This window comes from Haliotis rufescens, unplaced genomic scaffold, assembly GCF_023055435.1.
Source record: "Haliotis rufescens isolate VD_foot unplaced genomic scaffold, xgHalRufe1.0.p SCAF_1, whole genome shotgun sequence".
NCBI lineage: Eukaryota > Metazoa > Mollusca > Gastropoda > Lepetellida > Haliotidae > Haliotis > Haliotis rufescens.
Window position 1 is genome coordinate 21054667 of NW_025963779.1, and position 26252 is coordinate 21080918.

The window sequence follows — 26252 nt, forward strand, 5'->3', positions numbered from 1 at the left end:
TACCAAGTCTAATTGAGAAGATTTTCAATTTCTGTCTTTGCTGCTTTTTGTTGTTAATTCTCCAATACGAAATGGAAAGCCCTGGCTTATTTGAGGTTAAGTGGTATTACCGTGGTTTCAAGGAGCATCTTGAAATAGGGAAATGCCAGCTGATGTGTATGTTAAGGTTTAATGAGGTTTTATTGTACGTTTGAGACACGTCACCTCCCTCGTGAACAGAGCACTCTTCACGCGACTATGATCCGGGAGATTTTCATTACATGTTTCAAAGCAAAAGAACACTTTCAAACTTGACGTCTCTTTATCCAGTATTAGTTTCATTATATTTTTTACTCTGGGGGCTTGTACCTTGCAACAAATCTCCAACCATCATGATTCAGATTTCAGAATATCTCTAAATTAATTTTGAGTCTCTCAATTGGCAGTTCATTGCGCAAGTTCCACATGCTTGGTGATTTAACTACTGAGCTTTAAAACTAGCTGAATTTCTTTCAATCAATAGAGATGTTGACTGGGGCTGCTGGGAGATGGCTAGTCACTGGTGTTATTATGTTGTGTGAGTAAGTCTGTCATCCAGGCTGATTCCGGGTGTCAACTGAGCCCCCTCTGTCTGCGAGCCTTCAGCCAGTAGGCCAGCTTGATCTATCACAGTAATACGGGTCCTGAAATGCTGCTGTTATTGAATTTTAACATGTTTTTAGATATTGGCTATGTCCAGATGGATTACCTACCAGAGACGGATGAGTGGAGTAGGTTGTGACTAGCTTCCTGCTACCAGCGATGGCAGTAGACAGTTATGTATCAAAAGTTATAAATTGTCAGGAATAGTGTTTTATGTTGGAGTGAGAAGCCTACAATGTTATTTATGTTGTATAATCTGTCAATAGTAGTTAATTTCTGGTAAAGGTTATGAGTCAGTGAAAGAATGGTGCTGAGGTCTTTGAATAATTCTGGAGATTTTGTTATATGGAACATGACTCTTTTGGTATTGTTTTTTTTTTCATTGCTTTAGGTTTTCAGGTAGGTGAACCTGATAATGGAATAGTAGCTGATCTTCAGTGTAATTGGGAATATTTATATTTCCTTATATTGACAACTTTCCTGGGCTAATTCAAACAACTTTCCAATTGGCTGTATTTATTTGTCGCCTTGGAAACCCATTTGAGTGGAATGAAAATGGTCATAGGCGTTGTCGAGGGAATCGGGCAAGTATTTTTTTTAGTGGCAGATGAGACACAAGGCAATTATGTAGTCTCCCTTGCCATGAGGTGTGTCAAATAAGGGGAGAGAACTCACTCATGGATATTAGTTCTTACTGTTAAAATGTGCCTTTCCACTTAGTCTTTTGCCTCACCCTTTGTAGGGAATACCTGCTGTCATCACTAATTTCTGAGATCTATTCATATCATTTTCATCTCTATTTTGCCTGTTACGTCCAATGGAATCTGTTTGGGCAGATAATCAAGGTGAGGTAATATGGGGTATAACAAAGCGTCCAAGATAATTGCAATTTTATTTTTAATATATCTTTTAACGTCTTTTGTATGACGCGGCCGGGGATCGAACCCTGGCAGATAATCAAGACTGATTATTCTCTGACATTGATGTTTTGAATTTGATCTATTTTATCTTTTAAGTGTTCATTGTTCATCATCATATCCCAATTGTGTAGATTGATGTTCATGATGTCAATCACTGGACTGACTGGTCCAGACTCAAGTATTTACAGACTGGTGTCACATAGTCTCGAATGTTGCTGAGTGTGGCATTGAACAAGAAACAAACAAACAAACCAGGTTAATTAGTGTTTGTGTTTTGGTAATTCGCTACATAAAATTGAATGTGTTACTTTAAATCAACCACATATTTTAGGTTCATTACTGGAGTGTGTGTCGTTTTATGCCACTTTTAGCAATACTTCAAGACTATCATGGTGAGAGAAGCCAAGAATGGGATTCACACATTTTACCCATGTGGGGAATTGTCTAAATATGATGAGTGAACCCTTTCACCTCACCACTACCCTGCCCCCAGCATCCGCTGACAAGGTGATAGAGATGTTCAGAGGAATGGCTGACAGGTGCCCAGCTAGTTTGATAGCACCGTAGGAAATCAGTATTCAGGTAAATCACTTGGTAAGCTCGGTGTGGGGGATTCACTGGTGTATCTGTGTTGAGGTTGGGAGATAAATTCTCACGTTTGATGCAAGAAGCAACTTCCACATCATCAGCACGCTCTGTGGGATGAGTGAAGAAGACGTAAATGCTTCCATAAAAAACAAACCAACAAATTAGATTTAACTGTATGCAGATGGTAAACTGGGAAGGCTGCTTAAGCATTGTGCTAAAGCTTTTGATAGATATGAAGAAAGTTTGATGGAGCTTCCTCCAACCAAAACAAACTCAGTAATTCCCTATGGTTCTGCTTCATGATGGTGCAAAAGTGTGCAATGTATAAAAATAAAATCGTCGTCTTATTCTGACATGAAACTGCATTTTGCTTGATTTTAAATCAGAGTGTATTAGCCTCCCGATGAGAGCTGGAGGGAAGGGGCTGATTGTCCATCTCCACTGCCGCAAACAAGGCACTTGTCTACAAGTTTTTTATGTGCTGGACTTAAGGCTTCCTTACTGAAGCATTTGATGGTTTGTACAGGCTGCAAGGTTTTGCATGTAGCTTGGTAGGTCCCCCCCAGTCAGTGGTTGCCGTGAGTTGGCCGATGTTGATGGGGGAATGGTGTGTTAATGGAGCTCAGTGTTAAGGTGAGTAACAAAGTGTGACAAAGTTGTGATGTACATGTTCACAACCATCAGAAAACGGTTCAGTGTTAACCTGTGGTTGTGTAAAGAAATTGTGATATATTACACGTCCACAACCATCAGAAGACTGTTCCTTTAATGTTGGTTTTGGCTGTTGTGTTGTTAATACATCATGTACTAAACCAGGTGCTGAAAGGTTGAGATATATCAGATAGTTTTGTGAAAATTACTGAGAGATTGTGGCAGTTGCTGGGAGATTGTGGTAGTTGCTGTTGGATTGGGACTGTTGCTGACCAACTGTGATAGTTGTTGATCCATTGTGATAGTTGCAGATCCATTGTGATGGTTGCTGACCCAATGTAATAGTTGCTGTTGGATGATGCTGTTGCTGAGCCATTGGGATAGTTGCTGACCCATTGTGATAGTTGCTGACCCATTGGGATACTTGCTGACCCATTGGGATAGTTGCTGACCCATTGGGATACTTGCTGACCAACTGGGATAGTTGCTGACCCATTGGGATACTTGCTGACCAATTGGGATAGTTACTGACCAACTGTGATAGTTGCTGACCTAAATGTGATAGTTGCTGTCTCATTGTGATAGTTGCTGACCAATTGTGATAGTTGCTGACCCACTGTGATAGTTGCTGTTGTGGATGATGCCGTTGCTGTCCCATTGTGATAGTTGCTGACCCACTGTGATAGTTGCCAACCCACTGTGATAGTTGCTGTTGTGGATGATGCCATTGCTGTCCCATTGTGATAGTTGCTGACCCATTGTGATAGTTGCTGACCCCTTGTGACAGTTGCTGACCCCTTGTGATAGTTGCTGACCAACTGTGATAGTTGCTTACCAACTGTGATAGTTTCTAACCAACTATGATAGCTGCTGACCAACTGTGATAGTTGCTGACCAACTGTGATAGTTGCTGACCAACTGTGATAGCTGCTGACCAACTGTGATAGCTGCTGACCAACTGTGATAGTTGCTGTTGGATGATGATGTTGCTGATGGGTGGAGACTATCAAGTAGAGAGTGTTCCAGGACATACTTCAAAATATGAAACAGAAAACAGTGTGAACTCGTTACAGACCCCTCCATCATACCCACATTTTTCCATATCATGGACAATGCAGTGTAATTTATTACTTCATAGAATGATTTAATGGCAACATTCATCAATACAAATCTGAAATTAAGTGTTTTTTTACTGTTGGAATGGATGTTGACTGTATGGAATCCTGGGTCCTGCAGATGGTGTGAAGGAAGTCACTCCGCAGAAACTCAAATTAACTGCCTTGAAGCTGTCAGAATAATTTGGAATCTTTACCCTGCTCATTGTGTGCAATTATTAGGATACCCTAAGGCATAAGAGATCATTTTAGATAAACACTTCCTCGGCACTTTATTAAAGACAAGTTTTCTTCATTAGTTATGTTTATCTTGGGCTTTAAGATTTTTACAGAGCTTCAAAATATGTTTGTCTAAGTGCCAGTGTTAATCAAAGCAGGATCCAGAAATAATATGGAGGTTCAAACCATGCTGATATTCAGAACACAATTACCGAGCTCCCACGAGTATAGGCTTCAGGGCAGTATGTAGGGAGTCCGGACATGGATTGAACAGAGGCTGCCCGTGATGCTGCTGCCATCATCACAGGCACCAGTAGGACGTCAAAAATGTCTTACATCTTTCCACAAAAACAACAGGCAGGTGTCCTCTTCTAAATGTGTTTTTACTCCTGATTTGTTTTGAAAACATTCGAGTATTTGACAAATATGCTGGTCCTCTTGACAATTCCCAGGAAACATTCACTAGGACAAGCAGTGGAAGTTCAATTGGCTAGTCAATAGTATGTAATATCATTATTAATGGCCACCTTGTTTGGAATGAAGGGAAGGGGAGTGGACGAAAATAATTGTTCTTTTGTTGCAAAACTGTTACAGTTGTCAAGGCAAGTATTCTGTGGGAGAAGTGATATTTCTGTTGTACTATTCCAGTAGGCGAGGTAAAAAATTACACTTGTTGAACACTGTATATCATTTAGCAGAGATGGAAATTAGTTCTTACCCGGCCCAGTTTTGTTGATGTTAAAGGTATCCTCAGGGCTAGTAGAATGTCAAATTTGGGGGTATGCTATGTGTTATCACGTTCTTGGTTAATTTCCATCCCTGTTTAGGAAACATGTTCACTGACAGACCTGAACATATTGAGGCAGACAAAGGAAAACAAAGTGATAAGTAGGGTTGTTTACGTTATGTTCATCTTAGATCTACCAATTTTTTATCAGAATTTAATTATTCACAAATGTTTTCTTGGTTAAAGAATTTTGAATGTAAATTCTTATAGGAATCTGTAATTGGCAAAAGTGGAAACTGCCCACGTTGCGATTCTGGTAATTTTAATTGTTCGAGTTGCATGCCCTTCCAAACAAACAGTAGTCTTCAAACTCAAAGTGACTGTTATTCAATATCACAAATTGCAGTTCTGTTGAATTGCCAAGAAGCATTTATTTTGACATTTGAATCTTTCCAAACTAATTCTGTAATGGGGGCTTTTCATGTGACAAAATAATCACTTTTTGAAAGACGTTTCTGGCATTTCGGATGCAAGAAATGTCATTCGGAAGTGAACAGGACAAAGCTAGAATTTATTACCTGAAGCCTCGGCCATGTTTGTTAATGGATATTTCTGACATTCTCAATAAGCATTTTGTCATGTCAATTGCATACAAGGCCATAGTGTTGGTTGTAGTGCATGTTTCGGTCATAGCTGTGGTATAATTGCTACATCCAAGGGCGATGGTGTTTTGAAGAATGATATTTTTTGACAGTTATACATTGATGAATTTGCTGTTTTGTCTTAAGCCAAAATGACAAGTCACTTTTTGTGATGTAGATGTGACACGAAGAACATTGTCTTGTCATCTTGTGAAGGTGCCTGCCACTTTGAGGCAGTTTGCATGTAGAAAAACAATATCTGTTTCTTTTCAATATTCATCTTTAATTTTTATGGTTCCATAACTCAGGCAACTTTTTGTAAATGTAGATTATTTCAAATCTATAATTCAATTATTTCTTCGGTTGTATTTACCAGTGGCTGTGAACATGCCTCCCATCTTTAATGAATCGTTCTATGCCTGCATCTGATGTAGGCTGAACAAACATTCTGCAAACATTAATACCATAGCATACCATATGGAAGAAGATGGGGAAACATTGACCGTCTTGCCGTCCTGCTGTCATGTATGCACACCTCCCTGTTGGAACATACATAAGTATCCCTCGGAGTTGATGTCCAGTTTCAAGTTATTTGTGATGATGTCAATGACCTGTTTGTTCACAGTTGCATAGTGTAGTTGTATAGAGACATAACTGAGGTGATTGTCAGCATCCAAGCAGCACATGTAAGGACCATCAGCAGCAGCAGCCAGACTGCCTCTAAACACAAGGTCTCTGCAAGGTCTATCTCTGTTGAAGGGCTCTAACTTGTAGAGTTCAAAATATGTGGATGTCCTGGGCCCTGATGTTATCTTGTAATGTATTAGATTCTTGGTTGGTTGGTTGGTTTGTTGTTTAACGCCGCACTCAGCAATATTCCACCTATATGACGGCGGTCTGTAACTAATCGAGTCCGGACCAGACAATCCATTGATTGATATCATGAGCATCAATCCACGCAATTGGGATCGATGACATGCATCAACCAAGTCAGCGAGTCTGACCACCCGGTCCCGTTAGTCGCCTTTTACGAAAAGCATAGTCACCTTTTTCGGCAAGCATGGGTTGCTGAAGACCTATTCTACCCTGGAATCTTCATGGGTCTATTAGATTCTTGAGACCCCTACATGTTTTACTATTTACATTATGGTCATGACAAGGAAACCTTGCATACAGGGTAAATATCAAATGCTGGACTGTATTGTATTATTATTTACAGTTTAAAATAAATGCTGCAAAGATGGTTTGGGTGATCCTGGTACAGTCGGGCTGGTTAGGTTCATCATCAGTTCAGGGCCCTTGGTGTCAAAAGGCACAGAAAATTCAATGATATAAATGATTTCATTGGATTTATCAAAAAGGACAACATCAGGTTTGTTGGCCTGGATAGAGCAAGGGTTGTTGGATCTATTGCCTGACATGATTCTTCGTGTGAGTGTGTCAATACCGTGCATTTCTTGTTTCGTCCATTCAAAACACCAAAAGAATACGAAAGAACAGGTACAGCATAAGCATTTTTGGCTTTGACTTTATTGCGAGCATTCAGCTCTGAACTCCAGATTTTCAGTTACATGTTTGTACCAGATAGCATGCATAAACAGTCATGTAGAAGGCACCTGTTACAGATGTGTGGATGTAGGTAAAGTATAGAATGAGATTGAGCCAGCTGGCGTAGAATATAGCTTGAGGCATGAAGCAAACTATGTTTTTTCTTACAAGTGGTGCAAGTATCACCTCAATCTGAACAGTTGTAAAAGTTTGTTTTAATTCAGGATTATTTAAAATATACTGAAACACTTTGAAAACACATATTCAAGTTTTCATATTGTTTTTGCAAAATGGCCATAAAAATCAAATCAAGTTGCTCTTTGTATTTACGCATTAGATAATCACATACAACAGTCGTTCAGGTTCGAGTCTCACTCAGTGTGTATCCAGATGGACACAAAAATCATGTCTGATGCTTTAAAACATAATTACAGTATTTGACGTAATAAGCGTGCAGGGCGCTCTCAAAATTAGAAATAGGGGGCTCTTATTAGAATATAATTTTGGTGAAAAAAAACAAAGTTGAAAGATCGTAAATTTCATGGTTTATGACAGCCTCAAATGATACAAAAAAGTCTGTGCGTATTTTAAACGACAGATATATTTTTCCATAATTTAATTGCCCGTAATAAAGGGTGCATATAACACACGAGTGTGTTTTAAGCATGAATAAATAAGTCTTGTGTTCATTGATCAATCGTAAGGGGTGCTAATTGTGATTGTTCACTAGCCAATATATTAGCAAATTATCGCCATGGCGCTTGTTAGAGCAGGACGCTTATTTTGTCGAATACGGTATGCATTGTCAGTGTGTGTCAATGTACCAGTGTGGTAGTGTTACTGATGGAAATACATATGCCAAGCACTATGATGAGACAGCAGGACTTGTAAGGCCTCCGATTGTAATGCTTCACATACATAGGGATGTCAGGGCAGAATAGAAGACTTGTCATCATCAGTTTACCAGAAATTGGGTTGGTGTGGTTGCACTATCTGCTGAGGTAGAAGAGGCCATGTAGGTCGACAACTTTGAATTACCAACCCTCAAATCTTGACAGGAAGGTAACTTGTAGTCTATCCTTGGTTTGCCTCCACACCCTACAGCACATGAGGCATAGCTGTAATATTGCTGACAAACATCGCTCGAGAACAGTTTTCTGTTTCGACTCTAAAGTTACAAATCCCTATGATACAATATGAAACCTACATTAATATCTATGCCATGGGGCAGTGATGACTTTACGTATATTGTAATCATTTACCAAGCCCTCGGCTTCGACAGCTTCTGTAACAGATTTTTTTAAACCTTCCTGCCACATTATTGAGCTGCCCGTGTGTTGAACCTTGCTTCAGTGTAGAAAACATCTCATCCTGGGAAACTCCCTGGTTAAGCTCGGATCTCATAAAGTTCATTTGTTGGCAACAATTCTTGAATTTACTTGCCTATTTATGGGCGTTTTCAAATGAACGTAGCCTTTATTACAGTTTGGTGGCTGTAATCGTCCCCTGGATTATCTGTGTCTATCAGTGTGAGGTGTAGTTAGGGAAACCCTATCAGGGCGGGGTAATATCACTGTGTCATGCACAAGAAATGATGAGAATATTAGCAAATTTGTCCCGACATTATCTTCATGTTATAGCTGGAGCCCATAATGAGATCTGCAGGGACAGAAACCTTGGTGAAGTCTATTCATGTTTACTTTGCTGTTAGTAGTGTTTAAGCTGGTGATTATTTCCATTTTGGAACATCACGGCATAGTATTTTGTCACTGCTGCCTGGAATAGCAGCTTCGACTTGTACAGCATCATGTAATGCTAAAGGTTACGTATTGTTCAAGTCAGTATGCTGTGGAATGAGTTGTTTTTGTTCATGTTTATTTTAACACATTTTGTACAAGACAGGTTTGACTGAAAATTAATCGTGTCAGACACTTCGGTCACAATTGACAGGTAGCGTCACATCTAAAATAGCAGAGCTGACAAACAAGCGAGGCAATAACATGACCAGTTATGGTAGAACTGGAGGAACAACCATCTTCTCATGCTAACACCTGACTGGTGGGGGGGGCGATGGTGGTTAATGTATTCAATTCTGAGACTTAAGACCTGGGTTTGATTCCCAACTGGGTAGTGAGGCCATTTCTGGGGTCCCCTGTTGTCAGACTGCTTGCATATTAATCAATGGGTTTAAAACTCTGTTTTTTGCAATAGATAGTAGACCATATCCGTTCTTGTATTTCATTAGGATCAAAACTTTATAGGGATTCATTAACGTAAGATACACGTGCCTCTCTCTGAAAATGTAAGCTCTTATATAGTTCTTTTTCAGTTGGTTCAGTTTTGAAATGAAAACAACTGTTTGACTTTGTTTTACAACAACTAGGAAAAATGAAAACAAAACATGAGTTTTTATAGTTATTGGTGAACAATAGTTATGAAATTTATTTATTCTAACGCACACAGAACAAAAACCCAACAAGTATGTTTTGGTATCTTGCCATTTTAAAACTTTGTTTTTCATTTGGTTCAACTAATCTGGAAGTTGAAATTTATTTTTAAAATTATTTTCAACCTGCATACATTTATTTTGTAAACCAACTAATATAACTGAATCCCTAAAGGTGTAGCTATGACCTTGTTTACAGTACAGGGGACCTGTTGCACATTTACAGATGGTGCCTGTTATTATTAAACTGTAAGCTGCCTTTAGGTGTTTCAGACTTTTGTTATCATCTAAATATTTAATCCGTTTGTGTATACATGTATCTTGAGTCAGTATTACTGTTAGGCACGCCTGCTAAGTTATCTCGGATGTATAGTTGTTTTTTTAAGAAGATAACATGTTTTAGTGTAAGTACAAATTTGCAAACAACTCATTTGTTGATTGAAGTGTCTTAAGATAAAGGTTTATTGCCAGACATCCCAAGGACAGACTCCTCATCAGCAAGAGTCTATTTCTGTGTGTCTTTTGCATGCAGAGGCTATTTTCCGGTTAGCTGTAGATTATTTGGTCATGATGAATTTCCGCCAGTCTGAAACGCCAATTTCCTATTGGCTAAGCAGCCCTGGTAAAGAAGAGTAGGTGAACCTAGGCACAGAGAGCCATGCTGAACATCATTATAGACTTGCTAGGTAACAGGAGTCCTAGACTTTATCATGGTCATACAACCCAGATGGGGCCATCACCAGCAGCACTGACTGAGAGTCTTCAGTGTCAGGCGAAGACCAACATCCGTAATCACACACTGCAGTATGCAGTAATGCAAGAGACATGCACTACTTGTCTACTTGATGCTGTGTTGGATCTTTAAATGTTAATGAACTGTGATGAGTGGATGTAATGTCATCCACCATTGCTAATATGTCCTTGACGTTGCTGATGTTGTGAGGTCTGACACAGCTGGTAAGACTTCATCAGTCTGATCCTGTAGGGGAGAGGGGACTGGACACAGATTCGTGCTGATTACGGTGTGTCAATTGTTGGTTATTGGCAGGTTAGAAATCATAGGTATCTTCATGTTCTTCTCAGATAGCCGGATGACACGTGATGGTTTTGTTTCAGGAGCACACGATGGTTGGGCGGCCGGATGCGCCCACCCAACAGGACATCCAGCTGCGAGGGCTGGGCATTATGCCGGAACACTGTATTGTGGATGTCGATGGTCCAGAAGTCTACATCACACCACTAGAGGGAGCCAGGTGAGTAAAGCAAGTTGTTACAGGGGCCACTGATGGGGCAGGATATGTTCTACCTTTTGCAAACACTTGGTATCATGACCAATTCATAGTCATAGACATGTTCATAATACAGTTGGAATCGTACAATGGACAATGCTTTAAGCAGAGATTTCTTGACTGTGATGTTGGTGTGGTAGCCTAGTGGTTAAACTGTTTGCTGAAGACCAGGGTTTCAATTCAGCGCATGGGTACAATGTGTGAAGCCCATTTCTGGTGTCCCCTGTCGAGATATTGCTGAAATATTGCTAAAAGCGATTTCATAGTGATTTCATAAACACATGTTCATAATACAGTTGGAATCGTACAATCGCCTCTTCTTCTATCACAGATTTCTTATGACAAGGGAAAGGGTTTTCTAGCTTTTATTTACCTACTTCTATGCATGTTTATGTGTCTAACTGGATCTGCTACTAGAGAGGCTGTGACATTGACAGGAATTTGTAAACCACAACTGAGTAATGATCTTTCAAACTGATCCCAAGATGATCTAGTTTGATTTATTCAAAGACAAAAGGTGAGTTTTCGGAAAAAATGGCCCTGGTCTCTGTGGCTTGGGTTGAACACAGGTTGCAGAGCCCTGGAGATGATGGCAGCTGATGATGGCTTGTTGGACGGGAATGAGCAGACTGTGTGAAGTCATGTAGACTAAGTCTCCCCTAGGTGTCACTCAAGGTTAACTGCTGGTACTATTGAGAAGGACTTTACTCACAACATGCAACAGTCTTGCATATTTAGACATCATGCGATGTATTTAGAATCAGGAACGGCTTGTCATGATGAAGGCCTATGTCTGTGTCACGTCAGGAGTGTCAAATATTATCGATACCTGGTTCCTTAAGACCCGACTGACTGTCCCACTAGGAATACCACACTCTCATACCTACTGTCGGTTCAACTGTCCCAGTTCTCAACATGTTCCTTTGTAAATTTCTTGGCACAAGTATTGAAATCCATTTTATTCAAAATTAATTCTGCCCATATGGCTGAATCTCTTCCAGGTTGTGTTTGATCATAGAGGCAAGTGTTATTGGAATGTTGGCATTGTGATCCATCTAACATAGAACTTTGTCTGAAACTGGTCCAGATAAGCACAGTGGGTTACTCCATGCTGTCCTGACAATGAGCAATTCTCCAGTTGGCCAATCAGACTCTCTTCCATCTCAATCGGGGTTAATTATGGTGGAAGATTGCTTATTACAGTGGCCGAGCAGTGAGTGTGGATTGTGTTCTTCATGTTGCCAGGGTAGACTACATGGAGATGGGCCGTTATGGTGGCAAGACATGCAATATCGCACAGCTTTACAGGGGATAACTGCTCTACCAAATTACTTAGATTGTTCCTGTCTCTGAGGCCTGATTACAGTCGGTAAATACATCACCGTATTGTGTGTCTTATATAATGGTTAGGAGGCTTAAAACTGTGTGATGGTCTTTTGATGTGGCAGGGCTGGAGTCCGATTTATGCAGCAAGATTATTGTTACTAGGAACTTACATCTTTGTTCTCCTGCTCGCTATCCTTCTTCAACAGACATTATACAGGAGATCCTATTAAATCAAATTAGTGTCAGATCACAAGATATTATTGATGATGAGTTACAGATAATATCAGGGCTTTAAAAATAATCCATGAATACAGTATAAGAATTCTTTGAATTACTGTCATAAAGCCAATTAATATTCAGTAAAAATTCATTGAACCTAATAAATGTGATACCTAGTGTCTACTGTTGTTCTTTTATGTCATGAAAACTTCTACAGAAGGTCATTTAGAGCTCCTATAGAGGCACCGCACTTGAGTTTCCTCCATTATTAAAATGTCTGTTCACAAGTGAGTTGATTTCATGGATTTATTGGCTGTTGTGCTTTGTTATATGTCAACGTCTTCTTCACTCAACCATTGGACTGAAAGTTGATGTGCTTCAAGTGGTGAGACCAAAGTTGGTTTACATCATCTAGGTCCTCCCTCTGTTTGCGCATGGATGGCCCAGTTGTCTAAGGTGCCGTGATTTGCTGTGCAGAGTTGCGTCCCTTGGGCCTATGATTGTAGGTTCGAATCCCAGTTTGCCCCGATTATGTTTCTAGGTTTGTCAGCACCTTACCCGTGCTCGTCGGTTTCACTAAAGTGGTATCACTTTCGGCTTTCCTCCCATATTAAGCTGACACGCCGTAATATAAGTGGAATACTGTTGAAAGCGGTGTTAAACCTAACTCACTCACTCACCTCCCTCTGTTACTTTTCGTGGGGGAGGGTGAAATCCATTGAGAATTATAGAACTCCTTCAGCATCTTGCCTTCTGAAACTACTGGGCTGATGAAGGTGAAACTTGATCCCCAATGATTTCCACGTTATGCAGTCTGCAGCTAGGAAGTTGACACCTACTGAGATTAATGAAAGGGGAGGATTGAAAACTTGGTCATTTTGTCTGGCAGAAAAATCAACTCGTTGGTATTCTTTTTCTCTTAAGGACTATATTGCATACTGAAAAGTAGGTGAGATCAATTGAACACAAGAGTCATTGAACACAAGATGAACTGTTGTTCATGCAGCTTTAGAAACACATTGCACACCACAGTAATGGCAGGTGCTTGTCAACTGTATGACAATACAATGTTATGTTTGCTTATTTGAATTAATTACAGACTTACATTTATTACTTAAAAGACGGCCTGTGAAGATCCGGGGTAGAATAGGTCTTCAGCAACCCAAAGGCGGCTATGCTTGTCGTAAGAGGCCACTAACGGGATCAGGTGGTCAGGCTCGCTGACATAGTTGATGCATGTCATCGATCCCAAATGCGGGGATCGATGCTCATGATGTCAATATCTGGATTGTCTGGTCCAGGCTCGATTATTTACAGACTAACATCATATAGCTGGAATATTGCTGAGTGTGGCGTTAAACAACCAACCAAACAACCAACCAACCAACCAACCAACTTAAAAAGAAGTTTAATAACAGCCGATTTTTGTCATATTACTCTAGTGAATGTGTTATTTCATGACAGCTTAATTAGAGTGATAATAAAAAAATCAGGTGTTCTTTAACTTCTTTTCAGTAGTATATATCTCAATAAACAGATATGAAATAATTGATGTCAATATGTCACATGGCATCTTTTGTTGCCGTCTTGAATTGTTGATGTTAGTTATGTACTAGGACCCAGGACCAGGTGATCTACAGCTTCAAATCACTGTGTTTTGTGTTGAAAGATTGTTGTGAGAAATTGTTTTCAAACAGGATTATTAAGGTGTCTGTTTATCATTGGCAAATCTTGGCAAGCATTGAATTCCTTAATTGGATTTTAGATATGGAATTGTTTTTTAAACACATTAACTCTGAACTTCAGATTTATTGATGTTTTCCAGTTATTAATCATTGTTTGATGTTAAAACGTCTCACAAAGGACAAAAAGTTTGGTTAAAGTTGGCAGGTCCCTGTTTGTGTGTGCGATAGAGGAAGACACGTGTTGACAGGCATGTGTTTGTGTGTGAGAGAGAAGAGGATAGATGTCAGATTGTGGATAGCTGCATGTACTTCATGAATGTGTGAGTGAGAGAAGAGAGGAGAGATACCATACTGGAGATGAAGAGAGAGAGAGAGAAGGAGACAGTGACAGACAGAGTCAATACCTCCGCTTATACAATTCAGACAGTGGTTACAACGATAATCTATGGTAATCAGTCATCATTGTAAAGTCATTGGCGTGCTCCAACACGGCTCATATGATCGGATAATTCATGGAGAAGTTGAACGTTGAAGGGAGGCAATATGTAAATACTGTCCATTTGACCCATGTCAATCTGTGCTGTGTAATTGATGGTTACAAGTTCAAATGTTGTAGCAAATTTGCACCCAGGCAGGAAGTGCTTGTCAGTGCTTTTGGTGCCTTTGTGGTTTCTGAAGTCAGGAAGCTGATTGCTGTAAGTTGTGGTGCTTGCATACAGATGGTTTGCAGAACAGCATTGATTTTAGCTGCCCGATTGGTTTTAGACTATGTCCATCTGAGGGGTTTTGATGATTGAAATTGTGATCATGTCGTATCGTGAATGGATATTCTTAAAAGCATTCATATTTGTCAAATGAGCTGGTGATTGATTTGAATTGGGCACAAGACAGCATTGAATTTACGCTCATGTCCAGCGATACAAATTAGCTGGAACCTTTTAACTGAGTCAAATGCACTGGGTAATGAGGTGAAGGTAGCCAAAAGAGCTGCTGAGTTGGCTGTGTTGTGTGTTGCTGTAGTTTGCTGATTGGTATGGGTGTTTTTACCGCTGTCTTGCTGTTTCAGGCTTAGAAACTGGCACTAGTCCATGGTTCCCAGTCTAGTTGGGTACTGATATCTGCCAAATCAAGTAAAGCTAAAGCAATTTCATTGATATTTCTTTGCAAAAAGTCATTAGGACATGACACCTGGACCCCCCCAGTGATACTCCTAGACGGCCAGATTACATCGTTGTGGGTCCATGGATTTGTGGATTTGAACGTTCTGGGATTCTTGTCCCAAACCAATAATGAACAGTATTATCAGTAGAAAGACAAGCAGAAGATTACTCTATAAAGAGTCCTGCAATGATATTGCTGAAATATATTGCTGAAAGCGGTGTGAAACCATATTCACTCACTCACTCACTCCTATATAGATGGTGGAAGATTTGTGTCTACCACTGTCAAAGTGGATATTAGTTTGCCTGGTCAAGACTTGATTATTTACAAGCATCTGTGATACAGCTGAAATATTGTTGACTGCAGAGATTAACTCAGCTCCACTCCACTCCACTCCGCTCCGCTCCTCTCCCCTCCACTCCACTCCACTCCACTCCACTCCACTCCACTCCACTCCGCTCCGCTCCACTCCGCTCCACTCCACTCCACCCCACTCCACCCCTCTCCACTCCACTCCACTCCACTCCACTCCACTCCACTCCACTCCACTTCACTCACTCACTCACTCACTCTAACTGTGTACAGTCCTTGACACTCACTCTAACTGTGTACAGTCCTTGACGTGAATTTGTTTTTATTTGCGTCAGGGTGACGGTGTTTAACAAGAAGAATGACTTATTTTTCTCAGCACTCTTCCAAATGGTGATTGTGTAAGAACAAAATGTCAAAAACACGAACTTATTGCTCCCCGAAGGATGCCTTTAGTACTGGGCCGATTCCTTGAATAGTGCCTCACACTGACCCAGTACCCAATATTCTCTCAACCTCTCACTAGTTGGCCACTGTAGCCACTGTAGATGGATAGTCACATTTAAGAAGGGAAATGAACACAGTACATTTGTTTAACAAACGAGACAGATTTTGTCTCTGGTTGTGATGAAGTACAAGTTTTTAGGCCATTGTGTTTCTTTTCAACAGAATTATCATGACAAGCGTGGCGCCAGGTTATTCCCAGGCCGTACTGGCCGGGTAACATGATAACATGATGATAACACTGAGAGTATCGATAGCGTGTTGAGATAGCAGAATTATCGAAGAGACTGTAACATGCTCAGCAAGGACTCCGTGGTGCCTAGCAGAGGAAATGAGGAATTGGCAGAGTGCTCAATTAGTTATCGATGCTGGTTAATTTGACTGAAATCTAATATGTCCCTAACCCTTGTAATCAGATTGAACACATAGCAACACTTGTTTACATTAATTCCACCCAACTAATTTGATAATGAATATTGCTGACTTATTGACTGGTCTCATTTGGGTCTCTATTCATGTTGGAATAACATCTTCTTGTATAGGAGTCTCTATAATTTAGACCAGAATCATGTCAGAATGTATATCATCAGAATCAAGTTAGTGTGTATATCATTTAGGTTATGATCATGTTTCCGTGGACAGATTCATCTTAAGAGTGTATATCACCAAGCTCAGAATCATGTTGGAATGTATATCACCAAGTTCAGAATCATGTTGGAATGTATGTCACCTTGTTTGGATCATGTTAGACTGTATATCATCTGGATCAAAATCAATTTAGAATGTATATCACCTTGGCCAAACTCATTGTTACAGTGTATATCACCAAGCCCAGAATCATGTTGGAATGTACCGTATATGACCGTGGAAAAGCCGACCCCGTAGATAAGCCGAGGTGTTAACTTGACCATTGAAATACAAAAGAAGTTATATGACCCGCAGATAAGCCAAACCAGGAAGTGAGGCAAAAAACACTGCGAAGTCGGACTGCAAGACATGTGCCGGTACTCGCAGATATTCAAAAATATAAGATGAAAAACGTTGTAAAGTCATCCACTTTCATAATGTGGGAAGCTGTTTCTCTTGTCTTTTTTTAATCTTATAAAGCTTGTTATATGTTGCCATCAACAACGAAGCGCCATTTTGTGAATCGGTGTATATAGAATTATGAACCCGTGATAAAATATATCCGCTAGAGCGAAGACTCGCGGTTTGTATTCAGCATTGTAAGCATGGCATTTTCGTTTCAAACTCATGATGAGAATGTCAGTCAGTAAAAATATACAAACTTTTATACCTTTATACCACTATTGTATGTAATCCAATTGAATTAAATAAACTATGAACACATTGAATGACCGTCACTTACTCAAAGGCTTCTCCAGTTTATTAAACTAATCTCTCGAAAACAAAGGAATTAAGCCCATACTACCAACACGATCGCTAAGCACCCACATCTTGAAAATGTTTGTGTAAACAACATGACAATATCAATCGGCCCGTTATTATCAGTGCTCATTTCCTTGTGTACCGTGTTGCTTTTTAAACAACAGGAAGCAATCACAGTGGTCACCGTTTGTGACGTCACAGGAAACAGCTGATCACATGTTTTTGCAAATGGCGAACGGAATAACTCGCCGTTACAGTTGTTTATATTTGCCTCTTTCAATAAAGGTAGATACTTGTTCACTATCAATTTATGAACTTTGCAAAACGTATGTAATAGCTATTGGCGATTTCATCTGGGGATTATATATTATAGCTGTGGATTACATATATTGTTACATGTAAAGATTGTGGAGTTTATGAAGAACGATAAACTTTGAACATGCAATTGAAAACTTATTATCGGAAGTAGTAACTTGCATAACATTTTTTTAATAATGACAACATTGGTGTATAATAATAAACTTTATTGATAATTTATAACAATAATGGCTCTAGTTGTGGCAACTTCCAAACTTTCGGGAAGTTGTAATCTATCGAACTGTCATTCAGGCGATGTTTCTCACGGATCACAATCTGAAAAATACTATCATGAAAGTGTATCCCGTGGATAAGCCGACCCCTTTCTACAGAATCTTTTTTCTGGTCCTCAAAATTCAGCTTATGTGCGGTCATATACGGTATATCATGTAGGTTACATCATGTTAGACTGTATATCATCTGGACTAGAATCATGTCAGAATGTATATCACGTAGGTTACACAGAGCTCCAGATAAGCTTTTGGTCTTATGGGTATTTTACCCCTGCATTTTAAAATCATTGGGTATCAGTAATTCTATCTGGGTATTAAAATTCTTTTACCCACTAGTTTTTACACATGTGGGTATTAAAGTTAAATATTTAAAAACACTTAGTCTCGTCCCTGCAAACTGATGTCGAGTGAGTTTGAGAGCTTTATAGGACTCAAAAATACTGCGATACTTCTACAAGAAAGGAAGGCAAATGATCATGATGTAACTGTCATCGTGGAGTTTGGCAAGAATGTCCGTATATCATTTCAAAATAAGTTTGATTTGCTAATCGAATACGCAGGGTTACTTCACAATATTTTGATGATACACACTAGTTTTATTTTTGTAGCGTATCTGTAATGTTCGTTGCGTATTTGATACACTTGAATTTTATTTCACTGCGTATTTCTGCATTTCCAATGCATATTTTACGCAGATACGCAGCTTATCTAGAGCTCTGTTACATCATGTTAGACTGTATATCATCTGGACCAGAATCATGTCAGAATGTATATCACGTAGGTTACATCATGTTAGACTGTATAACATCTGGACCAGAATCATGTTAGAATGTATATCATCTGGACCAGAATCATGTCAGAATGTATATCACGTAGGTTACATCATGTTAGACTGTATATCATCTGGACCAGAATCATGTCAGAATGTATATCACGTAGGTAACATCATGTTAGAATGTATATCATCTGGACCAGAATCATGTGGGAATTTATATTACGTAAGTAACATCATGTTAGACGATATATCACCAAGCTCAATCATGTTGGAATGTATATCATCTTGATTGGATCATGTTAGACTATAAGTCATCTGGATTAGAATCAATTTAGAATGCATATCACCTAGGCTAGACTCATTGTTACAGTGTATATCACCAAGCCCAGAATCATGTTGGAATGTATATCACCTAGGCTGGAACGTGTTAGACTATATATCATTTTGGCTGCATTATGTTGGACTATATATCATCTAGGCTGCATCATATTAGACTATATATCATCTAGGCTGCATCATGTTGGACTATGTATCATCTAGGCTGCATCATGTTGGACTAATATTATATCACCAAGCCCAGAATCATGTTGGAATTTATAGCACGTAGGTAACATCATGTTAGATGATATATCACTAAGCGCAATCATGTTGGAATGTATATCACCTAGACTGCATCATGTTGGACTCTATATCATCTAGGCTGCCTCATGTTGGATTAATGACTCTGGGCAATGTTTGAGGCATGAAGCTGCCCTTAAGTAAGATACTGTTACTCTGACTGTTACTCTGACTGATGTTGACAATATCAGCCTGGCCTGTGATATGACAGATTATTCAGACAAGTATATATGACATTAGGCTGCCCTCCAGGGAGAGTCAAGACCCAAGCAATGAATTGTCCTGTACTTCTGTAGCATGTTCATTATGTTGCACAGTTGATGATGTCACATACCTTGAGTTTTATCAGTCATGTTCAGATCCATGCCTTGCTTGACTACTGTTGCGTGCTGCTGCTCCTCCTGCCTCTCCAACCAGTTGGAGCTCCCGTGAAAGAAGACACCCCACCAGGGATTCTATATCCTCATGATGGAGGTTTTTTGTCTAATTACTGCGGCTGTTTTTCCTCCTCTAAACAGAAGAGTTGTGTTTCTTCCCACAATCATGGCAATGTTTCTGTATTTTCAGAACGTGCGTTAATGGCGCCGTCATCCATGAAAGAAAGAAGGTCCGACATGGAGACCGTATCCTGTGGGGGAATAATCACTTCTTTCGTCTTAACTGCCCGCGACCAACAAATAGTAAGTCTTCCATTTCAAACGTGTTCTATCTTACATTTCATACATTTTATGTAAAACGTGATGTCTTGATCCAAATATAGCCCTCAAGACATGTTTCATCACTTTATGTCTGTCGAACAAAATGTACCTACTGTACAATACTTTATTGTAAAGTATTTGAATAACCTGTTCACAAAGAAGTCACGTGCCGAGTGGTTAGCTCTGCCGATCACATGCTGATAAATGTTAGTCTTTGCCCTTGGAAATCTTGATGTAAACATGGAAGGTTCATTTCCCTCAAAAGATGTTATTTTACATGCCTAGTGAAGATGAAGATTAATCTTTGTAAAGTCAGTTTCAGATTGTTTTAAATCCTTGTGTCAAGTAAATCACGGGTATTGGGGCGGGGGAACCAAGTCAACATACCCCCACGTTTTTCAGATGCCTTACATGTTCACTTTGTGACTTAGTAATGTTCAGTCCCAACCCTGCCCCACTAGCCATGACCCACCATCCCTATACCACCATCACACCAGCCTTACCCCACCAAACCTACCACACCACACCACAAGCTCCACACTACTCCCACCACCACCCCACCAGTCCTGCACCACCACCCATACACCACCACACCACCACACCACCACCCTACACCACACCCCTACACCACCACCCCTACCCTACCACACTTAACCCACCAGCCCTACACCACCACCCCTACACCACCACCCCTACACCACACCCCTACACCACCACCCCTACCCTACCACACTTAACCCACCAGCCCTACACCACCACCCCACCAGCCCTACGCCACCACCCCACCAGCCCTGCACCACCACCCTACCATCCTTCACCACATCCCTACACCACACCCCTACACCAGCCCTACGCCACCACCCCACCAGCCCTGCACCACCACCCTACCATCCTACACCACACCCCTACACCACCACCCATATGCTACCACACTTAACCCATCTGCCCTACCCCACCACCCTTACACCCCCAGCCCATCTTCACCCAACCCCATCAGCCTCCTGCCCTACACCACCATCCATACCCTACCACCCCTTCACCACCATCTCTACCCCACCATCCCCTACACCACCATCCCATAAACAACCATCCCTACTGCACCAGCCCCCTGCCCTACCCCACCACCCCTACATCACCAGCCCTACCCTACCACCCCTACCACCCCTACCACCCCTACACCACCATCCCTACACAACTATCCCCTTTCCCACCAGCCTCCTGCCCTACACCACCAGCCCATCCCGGCCCAACCCCACCAGCCCCCTGCCCTCTGCCCTACCCTACCACCCCTACACCACCATCCCTACACAAGTGTCCCTACCCCACCAGCCTCCTGCCCTACACCACCAGCCCATCCCGGCCCGGCCCAACCCCACCAGCCTCCTGCCCTACACCACCAGCCCATCCCGGCCCGGCCCAACCCCACCAGCCTCCTGCCCTACATCACCAGCCCTACCCTACCACCCCTACACCACCATCCCCTGCACCACCATCCCTACCCCACCAGCCCCCTGCCCTACACCAACACCCCTACCCTACCACACCTACACCACCATCCCTACCCTACCACACCTACACCACCATCCCTACCCTACCACCCCTACACCACCATCCCTACACCACCATCCCTACCCCACCAGCCCATCCCGGCCCAACCCCACCAGCCTCCTGCCCTACACCACTGGCCCTACCCTACCCCCCCTACACCACCATCCCCTGCACCACCAACCCTACCCCATCAGCCCCCTGCCCTACACCAACACCCCTACCCCACCTGCCCTACTACCACATGTGTTTATTTTCTGGGTTTAAGACCTGGGGACCCTGATCATCTGGGTACAGGGAAACCTGCTACAATTAATGTCACTGTAACCCTGCAATGTCTCTTGTACAGGTGGTTGATTTTCCTAAGTATATTTCCCTGCAAGGTTAATGACTGGGGCCGGAGCTAGCAAGTTGTATGTTATATGTTTTGTCAGGTATCTATCTTCACAGGTAATAAGTTGCACACTATTATGATGTGATGGTGGTGTACATTGTGATGATTTGTTGATTCACACCGATTATTCATTTCTGTTCAGGCCCCCAAACCCAGAATGCTGACCCATCAGAACAGAAGATCGACTACAACTTTGCCCAACAGGAGTTGATGATGCAAGAGCTGTGTGACGACCCCATACAGGAGGCCATCTGTGCCATCGAGAAGCAGCACGAGGAGGACAAGCAGGGTAGGTTCTATCATCTCGGTGTCAGTGCTTTTCACGAGGGTGTGTGGCATGGTCAACATTAAGCATGAACATCAATCCATGCATTACGTCAATGTTAAGGGTGACAGATTTAGGGGTTCCAGGATTCATTTTGGGGTGATCACCAAGGGCCAATAACTCCTTAATTTTAAACACTGCTTGTGCCAGATGTGACCAACTTTTGTTGCTTATTCTTTGTGTTTCCTCACATCCATGATGTGGCTGCATTATGGTCACACTCTCCAGCTCTCTCATTTGCTTGCTCATCCAACCACCAACCCTTCCATCTTCACACTCACCACATCGGTTCTCCGACCAACCACTGACCAACCCACACACTCACCCAAACGCTCACCCAAACGCTCACCCACACACTCACCAAAAATCTCACCAACACACTCACCCAAACACTCACCCACACACTCACCCAAACGCTCACCCACACACTCACCCAAACGCTCACCCAAACACTCACCCACACACTCACCAAAACGCTCACCCAAACACTCACCCACACACTCACCAAAACGCTCACCAACACACTCACCCAAACGCTCACCAACACGCTCACCCACACACTCACCCAAACGCTCACCCACACACTCACCCAAACGCTCACCAACACGCTCACCCACACACTCACCCAAACACTCACCCACACACTCACCCAAACGCTCACCAACACGCTCACCCACACACTCACCCAAACGCTCACCTACACACTCACCCAAACGCTCACCCACACACTCACCAAAACGCTCACCCACACACTCACCCAAACGCTCACCCACACACTCACCAACCTCTCACACAACCTCCAGCCCATTCATCCATTCATTCGACCAACCTAAAAAACTCGGAAAAGAAAATCAGGAAGGAACAAAAAGTCCCCCGAAGAGAATCCACTATGAGTCTTGTGTGTATTTTAGCTGGCAATGTGGCCACCGAGCTGCCTTCCTGCCCAACATGCAGCTCTCTCTGATGGAACACACTATTGTTTTGGTTCTGGATTTACAATTGCTTACCCAATTGTGTGATGGATTCTTAAATGGATTAGGAGGATTTTACTTGTACTTCATTGCTACCAAGGACATTTTAAAAAGTTTGATAATGAACACTTCTGAAGCAGGACAGCCAACTTTGGAAATAAACATGATCTGAAGGCAGCTGCGACTGAGTGCAAGGCTCACCATCATTCAACTCAATGTAGATATCAGTATCGATTCCACACAATCACGGCATCGCTGTGTTAGAAGAATGTCGACATGGGGGAAAGTAAGGTTGTATTCCAATAATCATTTCAGAAGCAACACAAAAACATTCAGCTGTAATTTGAAAAATTAAGGCAAGGCAGCTTTTTCCTTTCCTATGGTAAAGACAAAACAATACAATGTGAACAATTTGTGTAAGTTTCCCGTCTGATGTACCCATATGACAGACTTGTTCATTTTCTTGAACACTGGCTGATTGTCGTCGAAATTGTCTTGAAGATGTTTTTACAATTTGTTAATCATACAGAAGAACGTCCTATCAAAAGTAGTTAGATCATGACAGTGTCCTAATTCCATATACATGTATGTATGTGGCCCATTTCGTTCTTGTCTCGATCATTCAACATAAAAGTTATCAGAAAATTTAAATTACTCCTCTCATGTTGGAAACGTCTGTCATCACAAACCATTCTGCTTAGAAAAACATTTTAAGAAACATCTGTTCGGAAATCAGATTTATAGTTTTCTTTGGTGAGCAATTTGCATTGTAATGTTCTCCACGAAGATGGTTTGGCGTGGCATTTGTTCACTTTGAACTGGAATAGCTTGAATCCTTCCATCATGGGGAATCCATCGAAGTTCGATCACAGAGTTTATCATGGTCAACTCAGATTGATGGAGAAGGCGCATGAAGTGGAACCAATTGATAGATCAATGTGACTGGTTACTGTTCAATCTGGTATGGAGCATTATAATTTCGTTAGTTTCCAACAGATGTTTTGGGAAAGCAATTTGTCCTTCAGATTCGATAAAGCTTCAAGCCTTGGCTATTGATCAGAAGTTTATGAGAGTGATGAAAGGTGCCTGCCTGTAATTCATTTTCTTCTCTTTTTGTAGTGTGTATTTGTTTCAATTTGTGTGATAAATTCATAGTAGAAACCTGTTATTGATTACCTAACCTGTTTCAAAGTTTGTGCTTTGTAGGAAAATGTCAGGATTAATGTGTCAAAAGCTATGATTCCTAAATTGTTGTATTAAATAACAATAATTCGAAAAGATCAATCATATTTTCACTAGTAACAGATGGGGCGTCATAACATTGTTGCTCTAGTGTGGTGAATACCAGATATATTTAGAAATTCCTTAAATCAGAATTCCAAAGGAAAATAACATCAGGGCAAAAAAGTTACAGTTTTGTAGAAAAAGTTAATGAAACATACAGATGCATGGGAATTAGATTTTAAGTTACTTCATGACTTAGTGGTCGTCGTGACCTACGCTGGCAGGTTCGTGTTGGCTCTGTGAGCGTATGACCACACATTGAATTTATTAGCTGTCTCAGCTGACCTGAAACAATGGTCCATGACACAGTGCAGCAGTGTGTGCTGTATCTCCGACAGGTCTGTACTGCCTGGTAGGTAATTCACTGATATCTGGCGCAGGTAACTAGACTTGATGGAGACAATATGCATGTATTTGTCTGACTCTAACAAGCAGCTGTATGGATGAGCACATTGTCTGTAAGTAGGTTGTGGCTGGGAGCAGGTGCTTGTATGTATACTTCATCACACAATGCATGCAGTGGTACAAGTTCAGAATGAAAGCTTTATGCATACATAAGTCTTTAGCTACAGTAAATGCTGATATAGCTAGGTCTTGAGTTGGGATCATATGTATTTGTGTCCATGGTACTTACAGTATGTCGGTCTACTATACTACGCCAGTATTAAAATGTATGTATCATCTGCAGCTATAACCTACTTTCATTCATGATATATTTCTGGACACTCTGACATACCATTTATGTGAGTAAGTTCCAAGAGGTGTTAGGTGCAAGATGTGAATTATTATGTAAGTAACTGTGTCCCCAAATCCAAATATTAAATGTAATATAAGCTTTTTTTTATCTTACTTCATCTTGTTTGAATCAGTTATTGCAAAAGAATATTTTCTTATTTTGTTGATAAGTTAGGCATATATGTTTGGACATTTTGCTTCCATAATAAGTGTTGAGTGATCCAGTATGTTAAACATCGTACACTTTGTTTTGAGAGTAACAAAATGAAATGTTAATTTCTTTAGTATAGTAACTATGTTAATGACGAACACGCTTACAACAAACTGACGGATATGATAAATGTATTTTTGGTCCCGAACATTTGCTGTGTATATGCTTATAACAAAATACAGTTATAACGAACTAACATTAGTGGTCCCTTTGAGTTCGTTATAACCGTAGTTTACTGAATTACAAAGTATTATATAACATGAATTCTTACCCACCTCTCGATATTGCAAATGTATGTCACACGCCTTGTCTCAGTGTTGGCGACTTGCAGTGAGAGCACATGAGTGAGTGAGTTGGGTTTAACGCCGCTTTTAACAGTATTCCAGTTATATCACGGCGTGTCAGCTTAATGTGGGAGGAAAGCCCGAAGTGATGCAGGTCTCAGACGTTTACCACTTCGATGAAACCCACAAGCACGGGTATGATGCTGACAAACCTAGAAACATAATCAGGGCAAACCGGTATTCAAACACACAATCATAGGTTTCCGGCATGCCCAAGGGACGCAACTCTGCGCAGCGAATCGTGACGAGAGCACATGAGTGATTTTCTCATTATTGTGTGAACTTATGTAAGGAGCGTGGTCTGCCTTCCTCCACCCACCCCTACATTGCTGCAGGAGATACTCGCTACCATCAGGATGTTGTAGCTGTTTACACAGCTGAGTGTATTAATGACAGGCTAATTC

The 26252-nt window shown here is 41.1% G+C and overlaps 1 protein-coding gene across 19 annotated transcripts in view; it reads left to right on the forward strand.

Moving 5' to 3' along the window:
- The window catches only part of LOC124115793 (kinesin-like protein KIF13B), a 266352-nt gene that overhangs the window by 195461 nt on the left and 44639 nt on the right, over window positions 1-26252 (forward strand). For all 19 annotated transcript variants that reach the window (XM_048392899.1, XM_048392906.1, XM_048392907.1 and 16 more), the window contains 3 exons: window positions 10593-10729; window positions 19909-20021; window positions 22121-22267. In XM_048392899.1, coding sequence (XP_048248856.1) covers window positions 10593-10729; window positions 19909-20021; window positions 22121-22267 — 397 coding nt within the window. The remainder of the gene's footprint in view (window positions 1-10592; window positions 10730-19908; window positions 20022-22120; window positions 22268-26252) is intronic.